The 26,988-nt window shown below is 39.1% G+C and overlaps 2 protein-coding genes across 3 annotated transcripts in view; one reads left to right on the forward strand and one right to left on the reverse strand.

Moving 5' to 3' along the window:
• atp7a (ATPase copper transporting alpha) overlaps nt 1-10,185 on the forward strand; it is a 30,533-nt gene extending 20,348 nt beyond the window's left edge. For both annotated transcript variants that reach the window (XM_062045876.1, XM_062045877.1), the window contains exons 16-23: nt 379-561; nt 1,273-1,486; nt 1,562-1,708; nt 1,796-1,938; nt 2,941-3,144; nt 3,321-3,438; nt 9,076-9,178; nt 9,259-10,185. In XM_062045876.1, coding sequence (XP_061901860.1) covers nt 379-561; nt 1,273-1,486; nt 1,562-1,708; nt 1,796-1,938; nt 2,941-3,144; nt 3,321-3,438; nt 9,076-9,178; nt 9,259-9,532 — 1,386 coding nt within the window. In that variant the 3' untranslated portion in view covers nt 9,533-10,185. The remainder of the gene's footprint in view (nt 1-378; nt 562-1,272; nt 1,487-1,561; nt 1,709-1,795; nt 1,939-2,940; nt 3,145-3,320; nt 3,439-9,075; nt 9,179-9,258) is intronic.
• A 5,759-nt stretch (nt 10,186-15,944) lies between these two features.
• The window catches only part of sfxn1 (sideroflexin 1), a 32,246-nt gene continuing 21,202 nt past the window's right edge, over nt 15,945-26,988 (reverse strand). Inside the window, exons 7-11 of the mRNA XM_062045878.1 lie at nt 23,825-23,952; nt 23,702-23,751; nt 23,553-23,602; nt 16,837-16,884; nt 15,945-16,775 (exon numbers count right to left, since the gene is read on the reverse strand). Of these exons, the coding sequence (XP_061901862.1) occupies nt 16,679-16,775; nt 16,837-16,884; nt 23,553-23,602; nt 23,702-23,751; nt 23,825-23,952 (373 nt within the window). The 3' untranslated portion in view covers nt 15,945-16,678. The remainder of the gene's footprint in view (nt 16,776-16,836; nt 16,885-23,552; nt 23,603-23,701; nt 23,752-23,824; nt 23,953-26,988) is intronic.

Consider the following 26,988-nt stretch of genomic DNA (forward strand, 5'->3'; position numbering starts at 1 on the left):
AAATGAGTACATCTTCCTGGGAGTCATTTTGAACAAAAACAATAAATATTCAAACAGTAATGAGATTTACATCCAAAATACAAAACTGATTTCCATGCAGTCTACAGAGTGGTGGTCCATAGGACAAGGAAGAACCCATTGAATGTTGCTATCCCCCACCCAGAGTCATGGGCTGTGTCTCAAGTCAAATACTTTTGTCAGTACTGTACATTTGAATATGTGCACTGTATGACAATGTAGTACTGCCATTGTGGGCTTACTGGACATGACGATTGCATAATATTTACTTATATTTTTTATAATAATCATTAATTTCAGCCACTTGAGTCTTGTTTTTTTCACAGAAGTGTTTTCTCTCATTTGATGACTCGTGCACAGGTCCAGACGGTAGTGTTTGACAAGACGGGGACCATTACGTACGGCGCTCCAAAAGTGATCCAGGTTAAGATAGTAGTGGAAGGCAACAAAATGCCTCGCTCTCGGCTGCTCAGCATCGTGGGAACAGCTGAGAACAGCAGTGAGCATCCTCTGGGAGCAGCCATCACCAAGTACTGCAAGCAGGTTAGTTTACTGCAGCAAGTTGCATTCTTAGGTAGGGATGTCCGATAATGGCTTTTTGCCGATATTCCGATATTGTCCAACTCTTGAATTGCCGATACCGGTATCAACCGATACTGATATATACAGTCGTGGAATTAACACATTATTATGCCTAATTTGAACAAACAGGTATGGTGAAGATAAGGTCCTTTTTTTTTTAATTCATAAAATAAAATAAGATAAATAAAATAAAAACATTTTCTTGAATAAAAAAGAAAGTAAAACAATATAAAAACAGTTACATAGAAACTAGTAATTAGTGAAAATGAGTAAAATTAACTGTTAAAGGTTAGTACTATTAGTGGACCAGCAGCACGCACAATCATGTGTGCTTACGGACTGTATTCCTTGCAGACTGTATTGATATATATTGATATATAATGTAGGAACGAGAATATTGATAACAGAAAGAAACAACCCTTTTGTGTGAATGGGGGAGGGAGGTTTTTTGGGTTGGTGCACTAATTGTAAGTGTAGCTTGTGTTTTTTATGTTGATTTAATAAAAAAATAAAAATAAAAAACCGATACCGATAATAAAAGAAAACGATACCGATAATTTCCGATATTACATTTTAAAGCATTTATCGTCCGATAATATCGGCAGGCCGATATTATCGGACATCTCTATTCTTAGGCCATCAGTGACTAGGACAACGCTTTACTGTGTGCAGGAGCTCGCCTCCGAGTCGCTTGGAACGTGCACAGACTTTCAGGCTGTGCCGGGTTGTGGCATTCGGTGTCAGGTCAGCAACACTGAGATGCTCTCGAGGCACGCGGACAGCGACAGCGAGGACAACAACCAGCGCAACAGCGTCCTTGTTCAGATCAGCGACACCCGCACGTCGACGAGCTCCCATCCTCTTATTATGGACCCGCAGCCACTTAGTACGCCGTAATTCCCAAAACTCAAGGTCAACTCTCTGTAGTGATGTTAATGGGATATGTGTTTTGTGTCCACAGGCATCGTCCAGACTGCAAGCTACGTTGTCCTTATTGGCAATCGGGAGTGGATGAGGAGGAATTGTCTGCAGATCCGGCCTGATATTGATGAAGCCATGACAGAGCATGAGCGCAGAGGACGCACTGCGGTCCTAGTCGCCGTAGACAGTGAGTGCAGGAAATATAAACTCTGTTTTCAAAGCTGCTACTGGCTCGTCTTTATTTATTAAGGAAATGTTTAACACCGCCTTTTAGATCTGCTGTGTGCGATGATAGCCATAGCAGACACTGTGAAACCAGAAGCTGAGCTGGCAGTCCAAACTCTTACCAACATGGGCTTGGAGGTCGTGCTGATGACAGGAGATAACAGCAAGACAGCGCGGGCCATTGCTGCACAGGTGAGCCTGACTAGCAGCAATCTACTTTGTGTATAGATATGTCTATTGGTGTCTCTAGGTCAACTTAAATGCTAAGGGTGTAACGGTACGTGTATTTGTATCGAACCGTTTCGGGACGGGGGTTCCGGTTCGGTTCGGAGGTGTACCGAACGAGTTTCCACACGGACATATTAAGTAGCGTAACGCACGTTGTGTAAACAATTTACACCGAGGCACAACACACGGCATGCTAGCAGCTAACGGGCTACGATAGACTGACCATACGTCCTCTTTTCACCGGACATGTCCTCTTTTGCGGAGCTGTCAGGGCGGAGTTTCTTAAATGCCTCAAATGTCTGTCATTTTGAGTTAGGGGTTGCGTGTATTTTCAATGTACGTTCAGGGTTAAAAAGGGGTTAAAAACAAAACAAATTGTGCGCGCAGCAGCATTCGTGACTGAGGGGCAGAGACCGAGATAGAGAGAGAGAGTTATGATAAACGCGCATGCGTCGCCAAGCTCTGCTTTTTATCTATAGATTTATCAGATTTAATTTTTTATTATCTACTATCTACTATTAAAATAAACAAAAACATAACAAAAGTGAAATAAAAAAGCTTAAAGGTTAAAAGTAATTTAGAAAAAGTTAAAATGTTGACTAATAAAACAAAGTTGTTGTTTTTTCTTTCAAACTGTCATTGCTCAAACATAATATTGAATCAAAATCAATGTTATTATGAATTATTGACCTATTCAAGGTTCCCATTACTTCACATCAAATATTCCACTAAGAAAAATATTTTTGGTGGAAGATTTTGCAAATTTGGGAAACGAATAACCCAAAAATTGTTATTTTGTTGTTTTCTTACTGTACCGAAAATGAACAGAACCGTGACCTCTAAAACATGGTATGTACCGAACCGCAATTTCTGTGTACCGTTACACCCCTATTAAATGCACATTTGTACAATTGGTCATCAAGCCGTTTAGACAGCGAGTTCACCTCTGTCTTTCGCTCCTGTCAGGTGGGCATCAGGAAGGTGTTTGCAGAGGTGCTGCCCTCCCACAAGGTAGCCAAGGTGGAGCAGCTGCAGCAGGCGGGAAAGAGGGTTGCCATGGTGGGCGACGGCATCAACGACTCGCCAGCTCTGGCCATGGCTGACGTGGGCATCGCCATAGGAACCGGCACAGATGTAGCCATTGAGGCAGCGGATGTGGTGTTGATCAGGGTGTGAATGCATTACTTTTTAAGAGTGACATTGTGACTATGGTTCCTGCTTCATTTGTGTTGATTTGTTGTCATTTACATCACCTCAGACTAGCAAGGCATTTTAATTTGGAAAAAGGCCTCAAATCACATTTCCTACTTTCTTTTTTTAATAGCCCTTGATTGTTGTGTTGACAGAATGACCTGCTGGATGTGGTGAGCAGCATTGACCTCTCCAAAAAGACTGTCAAACGGATCAGGATCAACTTTGTCTTTGCTCTCGTCTACAACCTGGTTGGCATTCCCCTCGCTGCAGGTACATGACACTGATTGCATCTCCGATTCCAAAGGGATGCAACATTTGCAATGGCCGATTTCTACTGTACATATTAGAGCAGGGGTGTCCAAACTTTTTCAACTGAGGGCCGCACACTGAAAAATCAAAGCAAGCGGGGGCCATTTTTATATTTTTTATTTTAAAAACCAATACAATATATGTATAAAAAAGATACATTTAGGCCTCCACTCAGACTTGATCCCGGGGACCCCAAAAGGTTTTGGTCAAAAAAAATATTACAAATGTGTCATTATTTAGTATTATTATTATTATTATTCAAAGTTTAAATCTCTAGATCAACATTAGGTCTATCTGTCAATATAATGCTTTTAAAGATTTAAGTTGTATGCCATTTTTGTCAAGGAAAACCGTGTTTTTATATGGAAAAAAACACAAAATATGCAATATTTTCCCCCAAAAAAATGTTAAAGTGGAATATTTGAGATTATATAATAATCGGAGTCTTAAAAAGGTCAATAACTCATAACAACATTGATTTTAATTCATTATTTTTTTGAGCAATGACACTTAAAAAAAACAAAGTCCCACTAAAATGATTGGGGATTCAAAAGCGTACTGCTCAGTAAAGTTTAAAAAAATAAATCCAACATTGTTTTAACTTTTACCACAATAGTCTCAAGATCAACTTCAGATCTATCGGTCAATTATAAGTTTTATTGTTGTTTATGTTTTTTGTTTGTTCGTTTTAGGCCCTTCTTTAAAAAACTTTGTTTTTTAAATGGCAACCAAAAAATATGCAACATTTTCCCCCCAAAATATCTCAAAGTGGAATATTTAATGTGAAGTAAATGGAGCCTTGAATAGGTCAATAATTCATAATGACATTGATTTTGATTCATTATTATTTTTTAAAGAAAGAAACAGCCTGCATGGCAGCTTTGTGTTATTAGAGTAAATAATGCAACATTTTCTTTACATTTCACCTGTTTGCTCTTTTATACCACTTTTTATGTTTTTTATTTTTTTTTCATCGTATTTTTAGAATGTGCCGTGGTGCCGTTAAAAAATTACCTGCCGGCCGCACTTTGGACACCCCTGTATTAGAGCCACACTAAAATCCCAACAAAAATGTGTGAAACAAGGGGTAATTTAAAAAGGATAAATGGCAGAATAGCATACAAATGTAAATGCCTCAGATCAGCATCTGCTGTCTTCTATACCTGCTATGAATGATTGTTAAAACACTTGATGATCAAACAAACCAAAAACTTAAGTGTTGACTTCAGTGCATGTTGTTCTTTCTCAAGCACAGACACAAACACAATCACAATAAACTGATATGCTAGATCCACTCGACGTCCATTGCACCGCTCGCCCTGGAGGGGGGTTCCCCACATCTGCGGTCCCCTCCAAGGTTTCTCATTGTCCCATTAGGTTGAGTTTTTCCTTGCCCTGATGTGGGATCTGAGCCGAGGATGTCGTTGTGGCTTTTGCAGCCCTTTGAGACACTCGTGATTTAGGGCTGTATAAATAAACATTGATTGATTGCGTGGGTTCCCTCCGGGTACTCCGGCTTCCTCCCACCTCCAAAGACATGCACCTGGGGATAGGTTGATTGGCAACACCAAATTGGCCCTAGTGTGTTAATGTTGTCTGTCTATCTGTGTTGGCCCTGCGACGAGGTGGCGACTTGTCCAGGGTGTACCCCGCCTTCTGCCCGAATGCAGCTGAGATAGGCTCCAGCACCCCCACCCCCCAACCACAAAAGGGGACAAGCGGTAGAAAATGGATGGATGGATGATTGATTGATATGGTTTGCCATTATTTAAATGTTTTTAGAACTTCACACTAATTGTATGACACCCTTTATTCTCTTTTATTTCAAATGCTAATATTCTTAAATGTTTGTTTGTTCAAATACAATTCAGTTCTCATAATAAGGAATTAAGAATTAACAAACACAAACGTATGCCCATATGTGTACATTTGTATAAATACAGTGTAAAGTACTGTGACTGTATTATAACTACCGTATTTTTCGGACTATAAGTCGCAGTTTTTTTCATAGTTTGGCCGGGGGTGCGACATTATTAACACATTACTGTAAAATATCAAATAATATTATTTAGCTCATTCACGTAAGAGACTAGACCAGGGGTCGGCAACCTGCGGCTCCGGAGCCGCATGAAGCTCTTTGACCACTCTGATGCGGCTCAACTGCATACCCTCCCGATTTTCCCAGGAGACTTACGGATCTCAGTGCCTCTCCTAGAAATCTCCCGGGGAAAATATTCTCCGATTTTCACCCTAACAACTAAATGAAGGGCGTGCCCTAATGGCACTGCATTTATTGTCCTCTATAGCCTGTATTAACAGCGTGCCAGCCTGGCCACATGTTGTATGTAGCTTTTACTTGCACACTTAGGAGACAGCAAGGCATACTTGGTCAACAGCCACACCGCTTACACTGACGGTGGACGTATAAAACAACTTTTAACACTGTTACGTTACAAATATGCGCCACACTGTGAACCCACACCAAAAAAGAATGACAAACACATTTCTGGAGAACCTCCGCACCGTAACACAACATAAACACAACACAACAAATTCCCAGAATCCCATGCAGCCCTAACTCTTCCGGTCTACGTTATACACCCCCCCGCTACCACCAAACCCCCTCAGTGCGTCGGTTGAGGTGGGCGGGGTTTGGTGGTAGCGGGGGTGTATAATGTAGACCGGAGAGTTAGGGCTGCATGGGATTCTGGGTATTTGTTTTGTTGTGTTTATGTTGTGTTACAGTGCGGATGTTCTCCAGAAATGTGTTTGTCATTCTTTTTTGGTGTGGGTTCACAGTGTGGCGCATATTTGTAACGTAACAGTGTTAAAGTTGTTTTATACGGTCACCGTCAGCGGAAACTGTGTGGCTGTTGACCAAGTACGCCTTGCTGTCACTTACCTGTGCAATTGTGCAAGCAGAAGCTGCATTCAACATGTGGCCGAGCAGGTACGCTGTTTGAGCAGGCTGTAGAGGGCGCTAAAAGCAGAGCCATCACGCCCTGAGATTCGGGAGTCTCCTGGTGAAATTGAGAGGGTTGACAAGTATGACGCTATCAAGCGCCATTCATTTGAAACTCGCGGGCCGCACTAACATTAAATGTTTCATATTAAGGTGCGGGCCGGGGCGTGTGTCTGAGATCCCTTGGTTAAAACATAGCACAAAGCAAAAAAAGCTTTGTATGCAGTGTTATGTCATTTTAAATTTTCAAAAGAGTTTTATGGCTCCCATTGTTTTCTTTAATTTGTGAAACTTGTCAAAATGGCTCTTTGAGTGGTAAAGGTTGCCGACCCCTGAACTAGACGTATAAGATTTCATGGGATTTAGCGATTAGGAGTGACAGATTGTTTGGTAAACGTATAGCATGTTCTATATGTTATAGTTATTTGAATGACTCTTACCATAATATGTTGCGTTAACATACCAGGCACCTTCTCAGTTGGTTATTTATGCCTCATATAACGTACACTTATTCAGCCTGTTGTTCACTATTCTTTATTTATTTTAAATTGCCTTTCAAATGTCTATTCTTGGTGTTGGCTTTTATCAAATACATTTCCCAAAAAAATGCGACTTATACTAGGCTGACCATATTCTGAAATCCCAAAAAGAGGACACATATATGCGTGCCAAGGCGGGCAGCATGCCAAGGCCGGGACTAGGTGAAAATTTGCCCATGATACTCGAACTTGCTTTATAAATAATATTTTTTTTTAAATAAAGCATTTTTTCTCCTCTGTTGACAGCAGTGTTGGCGCTAGGAATTTTCAAAATGAGGTCCCAGGGACCCCATCAAGTCATAAAAATGGGGTCCCACAATAAATAAGTAAATAAGCGTTTTGAAAACAAATGACAAATGTATGCATTATCCTGTTATGTCTCACATTCTGTATTGTGTTTTGGAAAAGGTTGTCATAAACGTTACTTAATTCATTAAAAAAGATAATACAAAAGAAAACAAATGTGTATACATATGTAAATGTATTCAGTTATAAACATTCATTCACTTTCTTCTTTCCTTCATGGATCTAAACTTTACCACTGCTGCTAGTTTTTTCTATGTTTTTATTGAATAAGTTGTAGGTGTATTTATTTCAGTATAAAAATGTAAAAAAACTGTTTTGCTTGGGTCATGAAATGATGATAATGGTGTGCCAGGACATACATACATTTTATATTTAACGCTTAAATCTCTGGAGTCTACATCAACTTCGGATCTATTCCTCATTTCAAAATGTTTTAGTTTTTTTTATGTTGTTTTTTTTGTTTGTTTGTTTTCCGCCCTTTTTTGTCAAACAAAACTATGTTTTTTATGGCAAACACACAAAATATGCAAAATCTTCCACCAAAAATATTTTTCAAAGTGGAATATTTGATGTGAAGTAATCGGAACCTTTGATAGGTCAATAATTCATAATAACATAACAATGACCGTTTGAAAGAAAAAAAAACAGCTTTGTTTTGTTAGTCAACATTGCAACTTTTTCTAAATTACATTTCACCTTTTAAGCTTTTTTATTTCACTTTTGTTATGTTTTTGTTAATATTAATAGTATTTTTAGAATGTGCCGTGGGCCTTTTAAAACATTAGCTGTGGGCCACAAATGGTAAAACAAAAATTAAAAAACATTAATAATCTGCGTCCTTTCTGATTTCAATGCGTTAAAAAGACACAAAAAGTGCGTTAATGCCAACACTGCTTGACAGTATAACAAAATAAGTCACACTTATATTCTGTAACATTCACAGTTTTGGAAAAAAAAAGTGCAGAGGTAGAAATATTCAAAATAACCTCTTGTATATAATGTAAACATAAATAATGCCTCAAAAGAAGTTAATTAAATGTAAACAAAAATCAGCAGACGAGCTCTCGCCCTGCAGAGCTGTTTTGTGCTTTGTAGTGTCGATATGGGCTTGTAGATCTTTGGCCCCTTTATTTGCCACGGATACCTTCCTGCTTTGCACACAGTGCATTCTGCTTCCCATGTGTCACGGCCAGGACGAAAACTCGAATACTTTTCCCGCAAATCATCCGTGAAGTTGCATTTACATTTAGGCATTTCTTGTTCTCATGTCTTGTCTCTCCACTCACTAGCTCTCTCGCTCTGTGTCTCTGCCCCTCCCTCACGAATGTTGCTACGTGCGGGCACCTTCAGTTTTTGTTTTTTTAACCCCTTCTTAACTTAACCCTGGACGTACATTGAAAACACACGCAACTCTAACTCAAAATGCCGGACATTTGAGGCATTTAAGAAACCCCACCCGGACACCCCCGCAAAAGAGGACATGTCCGGGGAAAAGAGGACGTATGGTCAGCCTACTTATACTCCAGTGTGACTTATATATGTTTTTTTCCTTCTTTATTATGCATTTTCGGCCGGTGCGACTTATACTCCGAAAAATGCGGTAGTTCAACCCAGATTTTTGTGCAAGATATTTTTAACCACATTTAATTCCCCTCCTAGAGACTGGCTTGCGGGAAAAAAAGTGTCCTGTTTATTTTTGTCAATACCCACATAGTCATCATGTTGTCACTAAATAAATGAAGACATTTAAGACGCTTGCAGTAAGTTGTTGTTGTTGTCACGGTTGGTCAGGTGTGTTCCTCCCAATTGGTCTGGTGTTACAGCCGTGGATGGGCTCTGCTGCCATGGCCTTGTCTTCTGTCTCTGTAGTTGTGTCCTCCCTTCTCCTGAAGTGGTAATGTGATCGTCGATATGAATATCTTCTCTAAATCTGCATGCACGTGGTCAGCCTTCTAACAGTGTGTTTGTTTGTAGCTACACCAAGCCCAGTGCAGAGAAGCTGGAGGCCCAACTGGGCAACGCCAGGCGTCAGGGCAGCCTGTCCGACGTCAGCGTCCACGTCGGCATGGGGGAGCCGCGGCGACCCTCGCCCAGGCTCAGCCTGCTTGACCGATTCGTCAACTACAGCCGGGCATCCATCAATTCGCTGCGCTCCGACAAGCACTCCATGCACAGCTTGGTGCTCAGCGAGCCCGACAAGCACTCGCTCCTGGTGGGGGAAGTGCCGTGTGAGGAGGAGTTCTGCTGAAGCCCACCATCACAACACGGTCAAGCAAATGTACCACATGCTGAAGGAGCTTAACGTTGTTAATGGCCTTACCTTGCCACTAAAGGTGCCTCGGGCTTCACAGAGAGAGCGTGTGCTCCCTCGTGTTTTCTTCACGCTCAACCGGCTGATCACAAGCACTTCAGAGCACCCTTCTCGTCCTTTTGTTGGGGTCGGCGCTCTCGGGCGCTCTCTCCGACCTTCCAACTAACACTTTTTGTTTGTGGACCTAAAGAGTGATGCTCGCACAATCCCAAACACCTGTCCAAAGACTTATGTTTTTAGCCCCTTTTCCCTTTCGGTGTTGTTTAATTCCGAGTATTTATACATACCTTATTTATATTATTTTCCATGCATGTGTGGGGAGAAATGGGTGGAGCCAGTGTGTGTAGTGCCATTGGAAAGCCTAGCACATTCCAAAGTGGAGCGCCACAGACACGACAGGTTTCACACGTTTCCATGGCAACGGTGCGCGCGCGCGTGTGGGCCCGCAGCTGCTCGGCTCATGTGAGCTATTTTTCGGTGACTGATCTTAATTTGATGCTACATGACGTTTTTGTGCTGAGGCTTGCGGTCTTCTACATGCCATTGTACAAACCCCGTTTCCATATGAGTTGGGAAATTGTGTTAGATGTAAATATAAACTGAATACAATGATTTGCAAATCCTTTTCAACCCATATTCAATTGAATGCACTACAAAGACAACATATTTGATGTTCAAACTCATAAACTTTTTTTTTTTTTGGCAAATAATAATTAACTTAGAATTTCATGGCTGCAACACGTGCCAAAGTAGTTGGGAAAGGGCATGTTCACCACTGTGTTACATGGCCTTTCCTTTTAACAACACTCAGTAAAGGTTTGGGAACTGAGGAGACACATTTTTGAAGCTTCTCAGGTGGAATTCTTTCCCATTCTTGCTTGATGTACAGCTTAAGTTGTTCAACAGTCCGGGGGTCTCCCTTCTGCTATTTTAGGCTTCATAAAGCGCCACACATTTTCAATGGGAGACAGGTCTGGACTACAGGCAGGCCAGTCTAGTACCCGCACTCTTTTACTATGAAGCCACATTGATGTAACACGTGGCTTGGCATTGTCTTGCTGAAATAAGCAGGGGCGTCCATGGTAACGTTGCTTGGATGGCAATATATGTTGCTCCAAAACCTGTATGTACCTTTCAGCATTAATGACGCCTTCACAGATGTGTAAGTTACCCATGTCTTGGGCACTAATACACCCCCATACCATCACAGATGCTGGCTTTTCAACTTTGCGCCTATAACAATCCGGATGGTTCTTTTCCTCTTTGGTCCGGAGGACACGACGTCCACAGTTTCCAAAAACAATTTGAAATGTGGACTCGTCAGACCACAGAACACTTTTCCACTTTGTATCAGTCCAACTTAGATGAGCTCAGGCCCAGCGAAGCCGACGGCGTTTCTGGGTGTTGTTGATGGTTTTCGCCTTGCATAGGAGAGTTTTAACTTGCACTTACAGATGTAGCGACCAACTGTAGTTACTGACAGTGGGTTTCTGAAGTGTTCCTGAGCCCATGTAGTGATATCCTTTACACACTGATGTGGCTTGTTGATGCAGTACAGCCTGAGGGATGGAAGGTCACGGGCTCAGCTGCTTACGTGCAGTGATTTCTCCAGATTCTCTGAACCCTTTGATGATATTACGGAGCGTAGATGGAAAATCCCTAAATTCCTTGCAGTAGCTGGTTGAGAAAGGTTTTTCTTAAACTGTTCAACAATTTGCTCAGGCATTTGTTGACAAAGTGGTGACCCTCGCCCCATCCTTGTTTGTGAATGACTGAGCATTTCATGGAATCTACTTTTATACCCAATCATGGCACCCACCTGTTCCCAATTAGCCTGTTCACCTGTGGGATGTTCCAAATAAGTGTTTGATGAGCATTCCTCAACTTTATCAGTATTTATTGCCACCTTTCCCAACTTCTTTGTCACGTGTTGCTGGCATCAAATTGTAAAGTTAATGATTATTTGCACACAAAAAAAATGTTTATGAGTTTGAACATCAAATATGTTGTCTTTGTAGCATATTCAACTGAATATGGGTTGAAAAGGATTTGCAAATCATTGTATTCCGTTTATATTTACATCTAACACAATTTCCCAACTCGTATGGAAACGGGGTTTGTAGGTGCATTAGTACAAGTTGGATGGTGTTTGTGTTACTGCCTCAGAGTGTATGGCCACAAGGTATCAACAATCAAATACACAAGTTGTAGCACTAATTGAATATTACAGTCATGAATGGGCACTGTTTTTTTTTCCCCCTTTTTGCATTACGATCAGCTTTTTTGAAAGTGCAACCTCTGTCTTCGTCCATTGTCGTCACTGCCAGACTGTTCAAAAAAAAACATTCACAAAGCTTCACGTGTGTGCGGCCAAACTACACTTAAAGTCTCCTGATTGTTCTTCAAAGCATATTGTGCCTTGGAATTAAAAAGTCAACATAATAGTGAAGTCACTCTGCTGTGTTGTCATGAAGCTGAAGACGGCGCTCTCAATTTATCCATTTTGTTTTTATTTCATCAAAAGACACATCGAGTCAGTGTGCTGCACAACCAAATGCCATTTCATTTTTAGAAATACGAGATGTGACTTCATCCTCCGTGAGATTGATATATCTCTGAGGCTGTACATGCAGTGGAACCTCACAAGTCGGACAAACTTGAAGTTCAAACCTTCAGAAAATGTGTTCAGTGAGTCATCTAAATGATGGACTACTCAAGTGTTTCATTGGGTTTTTGGCCATGTCTCCCAACTGATGGCAAAAAAGTGGTGATAACCATAGAATTGAAATCCACTGATTGTTTCTAATATTGCATGTGTCGCTGCCTGCACATATTTTGTTTTGTTTACTGCAAACAAGTTTCCAAAATGTGCAAGTAATATGTGTCCTGTCGCTGTCCCATTATGTGTCAGTCAAAGGGTGAGTAGTTTTACTCTTAGTTTCATAATTGCAGTTTGAAGTCTGGAATGAATGAATGCATTTTCATTTTCGATAGGAGGGGAAATTGTTCTGAATAGGGATGTCCGATAATATCGGCCGATAAATGCGTTAAAATGTAATATCGGAAATTATCGGTATCGGTTTTTTTATTATCTGTATCGTTTTTTTTTGTTTTTTTTTTTATTAAATTAACATAAAAAACACAAGATACACTTACAATTAGTGCACCAACCCAAAAAACCTCCCTCGCCCATTTATACTCATTCACACAAAAGGGTTGTTTCTTTCTGTTATTAATATTCTGGTTCCTACATTATATATCAATATATATCAATACAGTCTGCAAGGAATACAGTCCGTAAGCACACATGATTGTGCGTGCTGCTGGTCCACTAATAGTACTAACCTTTAACAGTTAATTTTACTCATTTTCATTAATTACTAGTTTCTATGTAACTGTTTTTATATTGTTTTACTTTCTTTTTTATTCAAGAAAATGTTTGTAATTTAGTTATCTTTTTTTTTTTTTTTAAAGTACCTTATCTTCACCATACATGGTTGTCCAAATTAGGCATAATAATGTGTTAATTCCACAACTGCATATATCGGTTGATATCGGTATCGGTAATTAAAGAGTTGGACAATATCGGCATATCCGATATCGGCAAAAAGCCATTATCGGACATCCCTAGTTATTAATATTCAGGTTCCTACATTATATATCAATATATATCAATACAGTCTGCAAGGGATACAGTCCGTAAGCACACATGATTGTGCGTGCTGCTGCTCCACTAATAGTACTAACCTTTAACAGTTAATTTTACTAATTTTCATTAATTACTAGTTTCTATGTAACTGTTTTTATATTGTTTTACTTTCTTTTTTATTCAAGAATTTTTTTTAAATTTAGTTATCTTATTTTATTTTATTTTTTTTAAAAGTACATTATCTTCACCATACATGGTTGTCCAAATTAGGCATAATAATGTGTTAATTCCACGACTGCATATATCGGTTGATATCGGTATTGGTTGATATCGGTATCGGTAATTAAAGAGTTGGACAATATCGGATATCGGCAAAAAGCCATTATCGGACATCCCTAGTTATTAATATTCGGGTTCCTACATTATATATCAATATATATCAATACAGTCTGCAAGGGATACAGTCCGTAAGCACACATGATTGTGCGTGCTGCTGGTCCACTAATAGTACTAACCTTTAACAGTTAATTTTACTCATTTTCATTCATTACTAGTTTCTATGTAACTGTTTTTATATTGTTTTACTTTCTTTTTTATTCAAGAAATTTTTTTTAATTTAGTTATCTTAAGTACCTTATCTTCACCATACCTGGTTGTCCAAATTAGGCATAATAATGTGTTAATTGCACGACTGCATATATCGGTTGATATCGGTATCTGTAATTAAAGAGTTGGACAATATCGGAATATCGGCAAAAAGCCATTATCGGACATCCCTAGTTCTGAACGATCTGTTTGACTTTAAAGGTTCCACTGTGGTAGTTTTCAGATTCGGAGAGGAGAAATGTCAAGTAAACATTGAATTATTCATCTTGTGCTACTCCCTCAGCTGGTAAAAGGTGAACTGTGATAAACATTGGTCGGGACCACCATGATAGGAAAACAAAACAAAAACTGTCATGACATTGTGCTTTTTTTCCTGGTCTAAAAGACTTGGTCGTAGCAGGGAAATGTTACATTCAGCTTACCTTAAAGACGACAAGAACAAAAGCCACTTAGCAGCTAGGGAACAGCAACCCAACTAAATGAAGTCACTTGTACAGTACAACAATAGATTGGAGATTATATTACACTTCTTAACAGTGATCACACCAGGATGAGCATTGAACATTTCATGTAAACATTTGCATTAATTGGATGAAATCATAACTTAACACTCGATTAACGTTTTTCCTGTTTTTTTTCCCTCCATCCCATCCCGGATTTAGAAGGGGTCATTGACACAACAGTACTGGATGTGAGAAGTGACCACCACAGCTCAGGTAGGGGTCATGTGACTTCTTGTTGAACCTTCAAGTGCTGCACGTTCTAGATGTATTCTCCTACTTCATGAAATACTGCTAAAGGTACATGCAATAGACTTCAGATGAGGCGTATAAATCAAATCTAATTTTTGCCTCCAAAACCCATCATATTGAGCGCATATTTACCAAACACTCATCTTCATAAAGGAAATCAATAATGAAATGTTTTTTAGGTAAGTGCTATTGATGACTACCCCTTGCAGGATGAGAGGTCAAATTCAAATGATGCTTTAATAAGGCAAGTATTTCCTCAAATAGTGGCCTTTGCTGTAGTAGATACCATGCCCCAATTCAACACCACTTTAATCAATGGAATGTCGCACCTTCAACAGGCGGCTCCAACTTATTCCCCTCCACCCAAAAATGTGGCCTAAATTACCTTTAACATTGAGACATGGCATCTGTAAAGCCTATGTTTCGTTTATTGAAGACTTTTGTGAAGATGGACGTACTTTGCTACGAGTTATTTCTTGAACTCGGTAGTGTTTCCCACCTTCTTTGTTAAAGTGCTTTCACTTGCAACTTTATTTGGCCCCGTAATGGTTTATTTTACCATCACGTGTGGGATTCTTTGTTTGGACACTCAACCTACTCAGTGGCCTAGTGGTTAGAGTGTCCGCCCTGAGATCGGTAGGTTGCGAGTAGGGATTATCGGCCGATAAATGCTTTAAAATGTAATATCGGAAATTATCAGTATTGGGGTTTTTTATTATCGGTATCGGTTTTTTGGGTTTTTTTTTTTTATTAAATCAACATAAAAAACACAACATACACTTACAATTAGTGCACCAACCCAAAAAACCTCCCTCCCCCACAAAAAGGGTTGTTTCTTTCTGTTATTAATATTCTGGTTCCTACATTATATATCAATATATATCAATACAGTCTGCAAGGAATACAGTCCGTAAGCACACATGATTGTGCGTGCTGCTGCTCCACTAATAGTACTAACCTTTAACAGTTAATTTTACTCGTTTCCATTAATTACTAGTTTATATGTAAGTGTTTTTATATTGTTTTACTTTCTTTTTTTATTCAAGAAAATGTTTTTAATTTATTTATTTTATTTTATTTTATTATTTTTTTTAAAGGACCTTATCTTCACCATACCTGGTTGTCCAAATTAGGCATAATAATGTGTTAATTCCACGACTGTATATATCGGTATCGGTTGATATCGGTATCGGTAATTAAGAGCTGGACAATATCGGAATATCGGATATGGGCAAAAAAAACCATTATCGGACATCCCTAGTTGTGAGTTCAAACCCCGGTCGAGTCATACCAAAGACTATAAAAATGGGACCCATTAACTCCCTGCTTGGCACTCAGCATCAAGGGTTGGAATTGGGGGTTAAATCACCTAAAATGATTCCCGGGCGTGGCCACCGCTGCTGCCCACTGCTCCCCTCATTTCCCAGGGGGTGAACAAGGGGATGGGTCAAATGCAGAGGACAAATTTCACCACACCTAGTGTGTGTGTGTGACAATCATTGGTACTTTAACTTGAATTAGTCTGATTTTAAAACACATTGTACAGTACTGATCCGAATTAGCATTGTATAAAAGCAGAGCTTTTACACTACAGATGGGTTTTGTTCAACCTTAAAAAAAAGGCGACTAAAGGAGGAAACATGAATAGCAACTCTGTCGAATGAAGCGAGGAGTGGTTTCTGGTGCTTGTTTGTCAAGCAAAATAAATACTATGATGAACAAGGTTATTTTGAAGGTTTCAAATAGCACCATATTTCATGGGTCCCCAGAGCCATTAAGAAGCTTTTTGACTGACGCTCGTTTGGCAAAAATGAAGAGACTTAAGTATAGCGATGTAATAAAACGAGGTAATGTGGATTTGGCACGATTGCAGACGTTTGAGAATAATTAGTGGCTAAAAAAATGTGGAAAAAATACTGCACAGGTAAGCCAGTTGAAGAAAATCGCACTGACTGAAGCGAGACAGAATCCTTGGATATCTGCGTGAAATGAGGAGACGCAACCTTAACTTTGGCGCACTGAATGAGGAGGGCCTGCAACGTGGCCATGGAGAGGCTGGGATGGGTAAGAGGGCTCTCATAGCCCTTTGTTGAAGTAGACTCTCTCCAGTCCTGGGTGGCTGGCACGGATCTTCTCTTGCAGCTCGGGCTCCAGGCGGCTAACTGATATGGAGCTGGAGGATTGGAGGCGTTATTTGTCACGTGATCGCGTCTCTTTATGTCACTTTCACTCACCTCTTCTGGGGGAACAAGGCGCAGCACAGCGGAGTGGCAAACACCAGGCTGAAAACGACACAATCATGACGGTTTTTTTTCCAAAACGTTCATCTCATTAAATCCAGTTTTGAGCCAAATAGAATGAACATCGTTTCAAAGAAATTAAAAAAAAAATCACCACGCTGGCCGGATGGCACAGAACAACAAAGAGTCCATTATTCATGCATTCATTTATTTTCAGGGAGTTTGCAACCCTACTAAAGCGTGAAGGTGGTGCGACAAAGTTAGTGTCAAAAAACCACAGCTTGAATGATTGGGAATTCAATAAATGTTTAATACAAATAAATGGATAACCAGTACCGTATTTTTCGGACTATAAGTCGCAGTTTTTTTCATGGTTTGGCCGGGGGTGCGACTTATACTCAGGAGCGACTTATGTGTGAAATTATTAACACATTAGCGTAAAATATCAAATAATATTATTTAGCTCATTCACGTAAGAGACTAGGGGCCGTACTTATCAAGCTTCTTAGAGTGCCATTTTACACTTAAGTCCGGAGAATTTGCGAAATTTAGTCCTACTCTCAAACTTAAGAATAAAAGCTTTTTATCAACGTTCTTAAGTCTAAGAATCACTCCTACTCTCCACGATATTTAAGAGACCTTCAGAGGTGTCTTAAGTGGTTAGGAGTTGCCAGCAGGGGATGGCACTGAGGCGAGAGAGACGTGCGCGAACGTTCAGGGAACGGAACAATGTTTTGTTTTTTTTGATGACGAGCAGCTGATCAAACGGTATCGTTTAGACAGAGCGGATATTATTTTTGTCACAGATTTAATACTTTTCGATTCCTTGTTGATTTCTGCATGTGTCTGCAGTGGGCTAGTATATATAGAGCCACCCACACCAGTTTCAAATTAGTTGCCTAATTAATGAATTGGAAAGAAAATGTTATGACAGTAGCGTATGTGTGTGGCCGTGAGGTGAGTGACGTCAGTGAGTGTGTGGGCGAGAGAAGAGAGGGAGCGGTAGCGTGAGTGCCGGCGGGGACTAGTTTGTTTTGTATTATTTTGTAGTTTATTGTCAAAATATACACTCCCATTGTCCACTTAAATATTTCCAAGATATTTCTTTATTCTTAGACAACGGATTCCCTTCCGTGATTGGTCATTTCTATGGACACAGAAATGACGTCACCTAAAATTCCGTTTACGGCACATAGTAATGTCGTAATTCAGCTCTGAGTGTGACACTTAAGATTCAGTCCTACACTTCGCTGAAAGTGTGAGTAAGACGCTTGATAACTAACTTTTAAGTGCAGCTTTCAGCGAAGAATTTATTTACTCTTAAGTCAACTCTTAGCAGACTTCTTAGGAGTAATTCTGAGAAGCTTGATAAGTACGGCCCTAGACGTATAAGATTTCATGGGATTTAGCGATTAGGAGTGACAGATTGTTTGGTAAACGTATAGCATGTTCTATATGTTATAGTTATTTGAATGACTCTTACCATAATATGTTATGTTAACATACCAGGCACCTTCTCAGTTGGTTATTTATGCCTCATATAACGTACACTTATTCAGCCTGTTGTTCACTATTCTTTATTTATTTTAAATTGCTTTTCAAATGTATATTCTTGGTGTTGGATTTTATCAAATACATTTCCCCAAAAAATGCGCCTTATACTCCAGTGCGATTTATATATGTTTTTTTCCTTCTTTATTATGCATTTTCGACCGGTGTGACTTATACTCCAAAAAATACGGTATTAACTTTGTATTTATTCATAACCACTGTCTTGTTCCCGCTACATTATGACTTTATCGGGGATCTTTGAAGAGTGAATAGTTTTTCAGTACTTTAATTTAGAACGGGGGTGTCCAAACTTTTTGACTTGGGGGCCGCATTGGGCTAAAAAAAATTGAAAAAAAATTAAACAAGTGGCAAAAAAGACTGAGGAATTTGAGGAATGCTCATCAAACACTTATTTGGAACATCCCACAGGTGAACATGCAAATTGGGAACAGGTGGGTGCCATGATTGGGTGTAAAAGCATCTTCCATGAAATGCTCAGTCATTCACAAACAAGGATGGGGCGAGGGTCACCACTTTGTCAACAAATGCATGAGCAAATTGTCCAACAGTTTAAGACATACTTCCCAACCCTCCCGTTTTTAGCGGGAGAATCCCGATATTCAGCGCCTCTCCCGACAACCTCCCGGCAGAGATTTTCTCCCGACAAACTCCCGGTATCCAGCCGGAGCTGGAGGCCACGCCCCCTCCAGCTCAATGCGGACCTGAGACTGAGTGGGGACAGCCTGTTCTCACGTCCGCTTTCCCACAAAATAAACAGCTTGCCTGCCCAAAGACATCATAGCATCTAGGGCTTTTATAGAGTGCACAACTGCGCACACAAAAAGGAGACGAAGCAGAAGAACGAGGAAATTACAGACATGGCGGCCGAAATGATATACTCATCATGAACGGAGAAGTTAAACAGGACAATACTGCCATCTAATGGATAGCCACTGGAACACTGAAATTCAAGTATTTTTTATTTTTTTCTATGTAAATAAAAAAAAAATTTAAAATATATATATATATATATATATATATATATATATATATATATATATAGCTAGAATTCACTGAAAGTCAAGTATTTCATACATATATATATATATAAGAATATATATATAAGAATATATATATATGAATATGAAATACTCGAGTTGGTGAATTCTAGCTGTAAATAACCACCACCCCCTCCCGATATTGGAGGTCTCAAGGTTGGCAAGTATGGTTTAAGAACAACATTTCTCAACCAGCTATTGCAAGGAATTTGGGGATTTCACCATCTACGCTCCGTAATATCATCAAAAGGTTCAGAGAATCTGGAGAAATCACTGCAGGTAAGTGATGATATTACGGACCTTCGATCCCTCAGACGGTACCGCATCAAAAAGCGACATCAGTGTGTAAAGGATATCACCACATGGGCTCAATCTTTGCAGTGTATTCGATTGAATATAAGTTCAATAAATAAATGATAAATGGGTTATACTTGTATAGCGCTTTTCTACCTTCAAGGTACTCAAAGCGCTTTGACAGTATTTCCACATTCACACACACATTCACACACTGATGGCGGGAGCTGCCATGCAAGGCGCTAACCAGCACCCATCGGGGGCAAAGGGTGAAGTGTCTTGCCCAAGGACACAACAGACGTGACTAGGATGGTAGAAGGCGGGGAAAAAGAAAATGATTTGCAAATCATTGTATTATGTTTTTATTTACGAATTACACAACGTGACAACTTCACTGGTTTTGGGTTTTGTAATCTCCACAAAGTTCAGTGAGCAGGCAGTTATGTGTAAACGGGTGTTGACGTTTTGTATTGGTTGCATTTTTCTTGTGCCATGAAAAGGAACGGTTGTTTGGATTGGGTCATATTATAGTAATAAATAATAATAATGGATTCGATTTTATATTGCACTTTTCTATTATTAGATACTCAAAGCGCTCACAGAGAAGTGGGAACCCATCATTCATTCACACCTGGTGGTGGTAAGCTACATTTGTAGCCACAGCTGCCCTGGGGTAGACTGACTGAAGCGAGGCTGCCAGTTTGCCCCTCTGACCACCACCTATCATTCATTCATCATTCATTCACCAGTGTGAGCAGCACCGGGTGCAAGGGTGAAGTGTCCTGCCCAAGGACACAACGGCAGCGATTTGGATGTCAAGAGGCGGGGAGCGAACCTGCAACCCTCAGGTTTCTGGCACGGCCGCTCTACCCACTACGCCATACCGCCCCTATGTAAGTATAAGTAAAGTAAATGATGTGCTGTATTTTTTTATCAAAGCCACAATTTATGGTCGTTGACCTGATTAACTCATATTGTCCACAAGATGGCAGCAAAATTGCAGCAATCATGTTGTCAGATATTTATAATTAGACTTAGACAAACTTAATTGCTTTGAAACACCCCGTAGTTTGGACACCCTTGATTTAGAACATTGCCTGTTTAGTTAGCCAAGATTGTATGATGACCACAGACGACCCTGGAACTGAGGAATTCACTTTAAAATGGACCAGTACATTTTATATGCAAACCAACAAACGGTGGCAGATTTACATATGTTCCACAAGAGTAGAATTCTCCACGGGGCGCCGCAATAATTTTAATTGATCTCTTCATTGATGTGCATTTTTGATCAATAGACAATTAAACTCTAACAACAAAACACATATTTACACACCTATGCTTGAGAAGGAACAGGATGAAGAAAATGTTATATTTCCTGCTCCCTTCAACATAATAAGTAGTTATGGATAGCCCAGATTCACAAGCATACAAACCAAACAAATACATCCAAATATAATGAAAACACACAAAAAAACAAGTGCAAAAACTTCATGAAGTAAAATAATATACACCTCACGGGATGATACAAAACCAGACATAAAATAATAAATATAAAGCAAAATGCAAACACTCACGGCTTTCCATATGATCTTATTGTTCTGTCTTTATATATTTTTTTCCAATTGGAATATATTTCTACAATCTTTTATCTCATTGTAAAGAGAATTCCATAGTTTAACCCGAGATACACATTTGTTTTAAAGTTGTCCTTGAATACTGATGTTGGAAATGACCTTTTCTTCTATGCTCTTCATTCTCAGAAGTGATGACAAACCTTTTTTGTACCGTATTTTTCGGACTATATGTTACAGTTTTTTTCATAGTTTGGCCGGGGGTGCGACTTATACTCAGGAGCGACTTATGTGTGAAACTATTAACACATTAGCGTAAAATATCAAATAATATTATTTAGCTCATTTACGTAAGAGACTAGACGTATAAGATTTCATGGGATTTAGCGATTAGGAGTGACAGATTGTTTGGTAAAGTTAAGTTAAAGGCCTACTGAAATGAATTGTTTTTATTTAAACGGGAATAGCAGATCCATTCTATGTGTCATACTTGATCATTTCGCGATATTGCCATATTTTTGCTGAAAGGATTTAGTAGAGAAAATCGACGATAAAGTTCGCAACTTTTGCTCGCTGATAAGAAAAAGCCTTTCCTATACCGGAAGTAGCGTGACGTCACAGGAGCTAGTATTCCTCACAATTTTCCATTGTTTACAATGGAGCGAGAGAGATTTGGAGCGACAAAGCGACGATTACCCCATTAATTTGAGCGAGGATGACAGATTCGTAGATGAGGAACGTTACAGTGAAGGATTAGAGTGCAGTGCAGGACGTATCTTTTTTCGCTCTGACCGTAACTTAGGTACAAGCTGGCTCATTGGATTCCACACTCTCTCCTTTTTCTATTGTGGATCACAGATTTGTATTTTAAACCACCTCGGATACTATATCCTCTTGAAAATGAGAGTCGAGAACGCGAAATGGACATTCACAGTAACTTTTATCTCCACGACAATACATCGGCGAAGCTCTTTAGCTACGGAGCTAACGTGATAGCATCGTGCTTAAATGCAGATAGAAACAAAAGAAATAAACCCCTGACTGGAAGGATAGACAGAAAATCAACAATACTATTAAATCAGGACCATCTAAGGTCTACAAACACGGACTTCCTGAAAGCACTGAGCACCTTGGACGCCTTCAAGAAACACACTATTGACTTCATTGTAACTATTGACTTCATTGTAACTACACGGTTAATGCTTTCCAGCCTGGCGAAGCTTAACAATGCTGTTGCTAACGACGCCATTGAAGCTAACTTAGCTACGGGACCTCGTCAAAACTATGATAAAAACATTAGCGCTCCACCTACGCCAGCCCTCATCTGCTCATCAACACCCGTGCTCACCTGCGTTCCAGCGATCGACGGAGCGACGAAGGACTTCACCCGAACATAGATGCGGTCGGCGGCTAGCATCGGATAGCGCGTCTGCTATCCATCTCAAAGTCCTCCTGGTTGTGTTGCTGTAGTCCGCCGCTAATGCACAGATCCCACCTACAGCTTTCTTCTTTGAAGTCTTCATTGTTCATTAAACAAATTGCAAAAGATTCACCAACACAGATGTCCAGAATACTGTGGAATTTTGCGATCAAAACAGAGCTTTTTGTATTGGATCCAATGGGGTCCGAATACTTCCGTTTCAACCATTGACGTCACGCGCATACGTCATCATACATAGACGTTTTCAACCGGAAGTTTCGCGGGAAATTTAAAATTGCACTTTATAAGTTAACCCGGCCGTATTGGCATGTGTTGCAATGTTAAGATTTCATCATTGATATATAAACTATCAGACTGCGTGGTCGGTAGTAGTGGCTTTCAGTAGGCCTTTAAACATAACACATAATGTCTGTAACCTTACTGGCTCCTGTAGTTTCAATAAACCAGAATTAATAAATAGTATGTTAGTGTGTTCTAGATAATCTGCTTTATGAATAATCCTTATAGCTCTTTTCTGTAGTTGATACAATGCCTTTATGTTACTCTTATATGCGTTCCCCCACACTTCCACACAGTAGCTGATATATGGCAATATAAGTGCACAATACAATATACAAATATATAATAATGAGAGGGAATATAAGATTCATATTTAGTTGTGCTCACTGCCAACAGAACATATTGTGTTTGACTTTGGAGGTCCGAATAGTGAACCATTCAATATGGCCTTTAGACATAAAACATAGAAGACTTGAATGCATGTTTGAAGAAACGCCGTCAGAGACCACTCACCAGAATCCCACCAGGCTGACTTGAATAGGTGCACTCATCCATGGAAACCTCTGAAGGCAGCAGGCAAAAAAACACACAAAAGTAGTATTGAATTCCTGTCCTGTCGCATATTTATTTCACCTTATAGCATTCCTCCGTTGAAAGCTTACCTTCAAAAAGGCCTTCTTTTCCAAATGGTTCATTAAAAACGGCGGGATGGCTGAAAGGAAACGAAATGAGACATGACGGCATAGAAGATGCTTTTAGTTGACATCCAGAGTAGTTTCGAGTACCCATTCCCGGAGAGGCCATGAGGATCCTCGAGACCACAACCTGAGAGATAGCTTGCTGGGCGGCTTTGGTCGACTCTCCTATCCTGTTGTCGTTCTCGTCTGTTATTGGAATGCCGTGTTTGAGTTCTCTGAGGACACGGAGCAAAAGACAAATCATACACAAAGTATGGCCTCAGAGACGAGAGATGGGATTTATGGCTCCGTTTAATCAAGGAAACAATCACTGATATCAGTTATAAAATAAGATGTGAAGCAAAATAATCAATATTGGTGGGAAATATTCTGAAATATTAACTATATTTTTTAGTTTTATTCGCAATGTAAACATTCCATAAGTTGGCGCCATATCTTCATGCTTTGACAGTGACATCACTATTTGGAATTTCCCCCCACCTAAAAAAAATAAACTTTGCAGCACAAGAGCATACAGACAGAAACACAAATAAGTCACTTAAAAGAGCCATTCAAAAGACTCGATTCGTTTGCGAATGTCACATCTCTATGGGAGATCTCTTAACTGGCTACTGACCACCCAGGGATTGTTTCTCTGACTGCCCCTACAGTAGAACCTCTAAACCATTTGAACAAATATTTTCCAAAAATAGGCCAATGAAGTCACACGAAACTGCATGACGCGACGTCACAAGTGTATTTTGCTTTGTCTTTGGCTTTCTTAGCCATTATTTCCCCGCAGTGTCAACAAAAGCTTCTTATCAAAGTTCCAATCCACTTATTTGTCGAGCACATTTAACAACAAGGGTGTTCAAAGTGTATGGAAATATAAAGCTATAAATCACACTGAAAAGTCAAATAATTAAAAAACAATAATCAAATAATGATATCCAAGTGATATATAAATAAACATAAACAGTAATATAATCAATAGGAATAAAGAAAATATATAATTAAAACTTTTTTGATTTTTTTTTTTTTTTTTTTACAATTTTCCTAACAGGATTAATTTATTTATATACAGTACAGGCCAACAGTTCAATGTGTTTTCTTTATTTTCATGACTATTTACCTCGTACATTGTCACTGAAGGCATCAAAACTATGACACCTGTGAAGTGAAAACCATCTCAGGTGACTACCTCTTCAAGCTCGTCGAGAGAATGCCAAGAGTGTGCGAAGCAGTAATCAGGGCAAAGGGTGGCTATTTTGAAGAAACTAGAATATAAAACATGTTTTCAGTTATTTCACCTTTTTTGTTAAGTCTGCGACCCCAAAAGGGACAAGCGGTAGAAAATGGATGGATGGATGGACATAACTCCACATGTGTTCATTCATAGTTTTGATGCCTTCAGTGACAATCTACAATGTACTAAATAGTCATGAAAATAATTAAAATGCATTGATTGAGAAGGTGTATCCAAAATTTTGGCCTATACTGTACATAAATTACATGCTGGGTCGAACATCAAAATATTGTGTTTTGTTGCTTTGCTATTTATGATGGCTAACTTATTTTCTTTCTTTCTTTCATTCTTTCTTTTAGTTTATTTGGAACATGAACACATTTACATCATAATACATCACACAATTTCATATCATTTCATTTACATCATGCCCGAAAAGGAGTAGGAAGAAGCAAAGCTTATTTAATCCTACCCCTTTCCCACTTCAAAGCATTTACAATTATATAAAATCATTTACTGACCTTTTTATATAATAAAATAACATCTATGAATTAGTATACACAACAGTTTGTAATATGTAATTAATTAATTCAGTCATTATTAACATACTGAGATGAAGAATATTTTCAATAAGGTTGGAAGTTTTTCTCATAATTCTTCTTCTTTGTAAGCACTATTAATTTAAACAACCTCTTAAACTGGATCATGTCAGTACAATTTTTAACTTCTTTACTTAATCCATTCCATAATTGAATTCCACATACTGTTATGCTAAAAGTTTTAAGTGTTGTACGTGCATATAAATGTTTTAAATTATTTTTTCCTCTAAGGTTATATTTCTCCTCTTTAGTTGAGAAGAAATGTTGTACATTCTTTGCTAGCAGGTTATAGATTGCTTTGTACATCATTTTAGCTGTTTGCAATTTTACCAAATCACCAAACTTTTATATAATATACAATTGTATGACAATCAAGCATGTTAAAATATCTGTCGTCAAACCATGACATTTTTCATTGGATTAATCACACAGTAAATAACTTGCATGCATAACCTAAATACATTTTCATAAAGACCCCAATATATTAGAATATAATAGAATGGACTTTATTGTCATTATATTTGCATATAACAAGATTAAGGATTCCAACTTAAGGTGCGGTAGTGGGAACAAATACGGGGTAAAAATAAATTAAATTACACAATATTGACACAAATGCAAGTTTTTCAGAATGTCATACAGGGGAAAAATAAATAAAAGTTTTACTTGAATGCACGTCATTTATTTGCTCAAAACATGCCAACAGTTGTATTAAAATTGGGGTGAAATATGCCAGCGAGTCTCCTCACTCAACTTTGCACTGGCGTATGCATTGTCCTCATCAGTCACATAACAACCTGCTTCGCCTTTCATGTAACCATCCCATTCTTGCTGCCGATACTGATCATGCATGAGTAAGATCGGCCGATACCAACACGATACAGATCACGTGTACTAACTGTACATTTTTCAATGTATTTGTTTTGGCTGCTATTGACATTTTAACAATATCACACAACATCTAAAGTGTTTACTTTTTTCTCTTGAATGACATACAATTGTTTGAGCAAAACCAAATGAATAGTCAACAAAATCAAAAACTACCATCTAGTGTTCATGGAAATCATCTTTGCCCTCAAAGTCCTCCTGTGTCCGGGGAATTACTTCCTGATATTGTTGTAAATGTTAACAAAAAAAGATTTTGAGAAAATAAAACTATCGACCTAATCGCTGTAGTATCCATCATATACTGTACTGATACCACCCTTGGTATCGACATCACCAATTTATAGTTTGATCTACACTACATGTTGTGTAACAATGCTGATGCACCAACAGTTGTTTTTATATTATCCTCCCTTTAATTCTTATTAATCTACCGTATTTTCCGCACTATAAGGTGCACCGGATTATAAAGCGCACCTTCAATGAATGGCATATTTCAAAACTTTGTTCATATATAAGGCGCACTGGATTATAGGGCGCAC

Source organism: Entelurus aequoreus, linkage group LG04, assembly GCF_033978785.1.
Source record: "Entelurus aequoreus isolate RoL-2023_Sb linkage group LG04, RoL_Eaeq_v1.1, whole genome shotgun sequence".
Taxonomy (NCBI): domain Eukaryota; kingdom Metazoa; phylum Chordata; class Actinopteri; order Syngnathiformes; family Syngnathidae; genus Entelurus; species Entelurus aequoreus.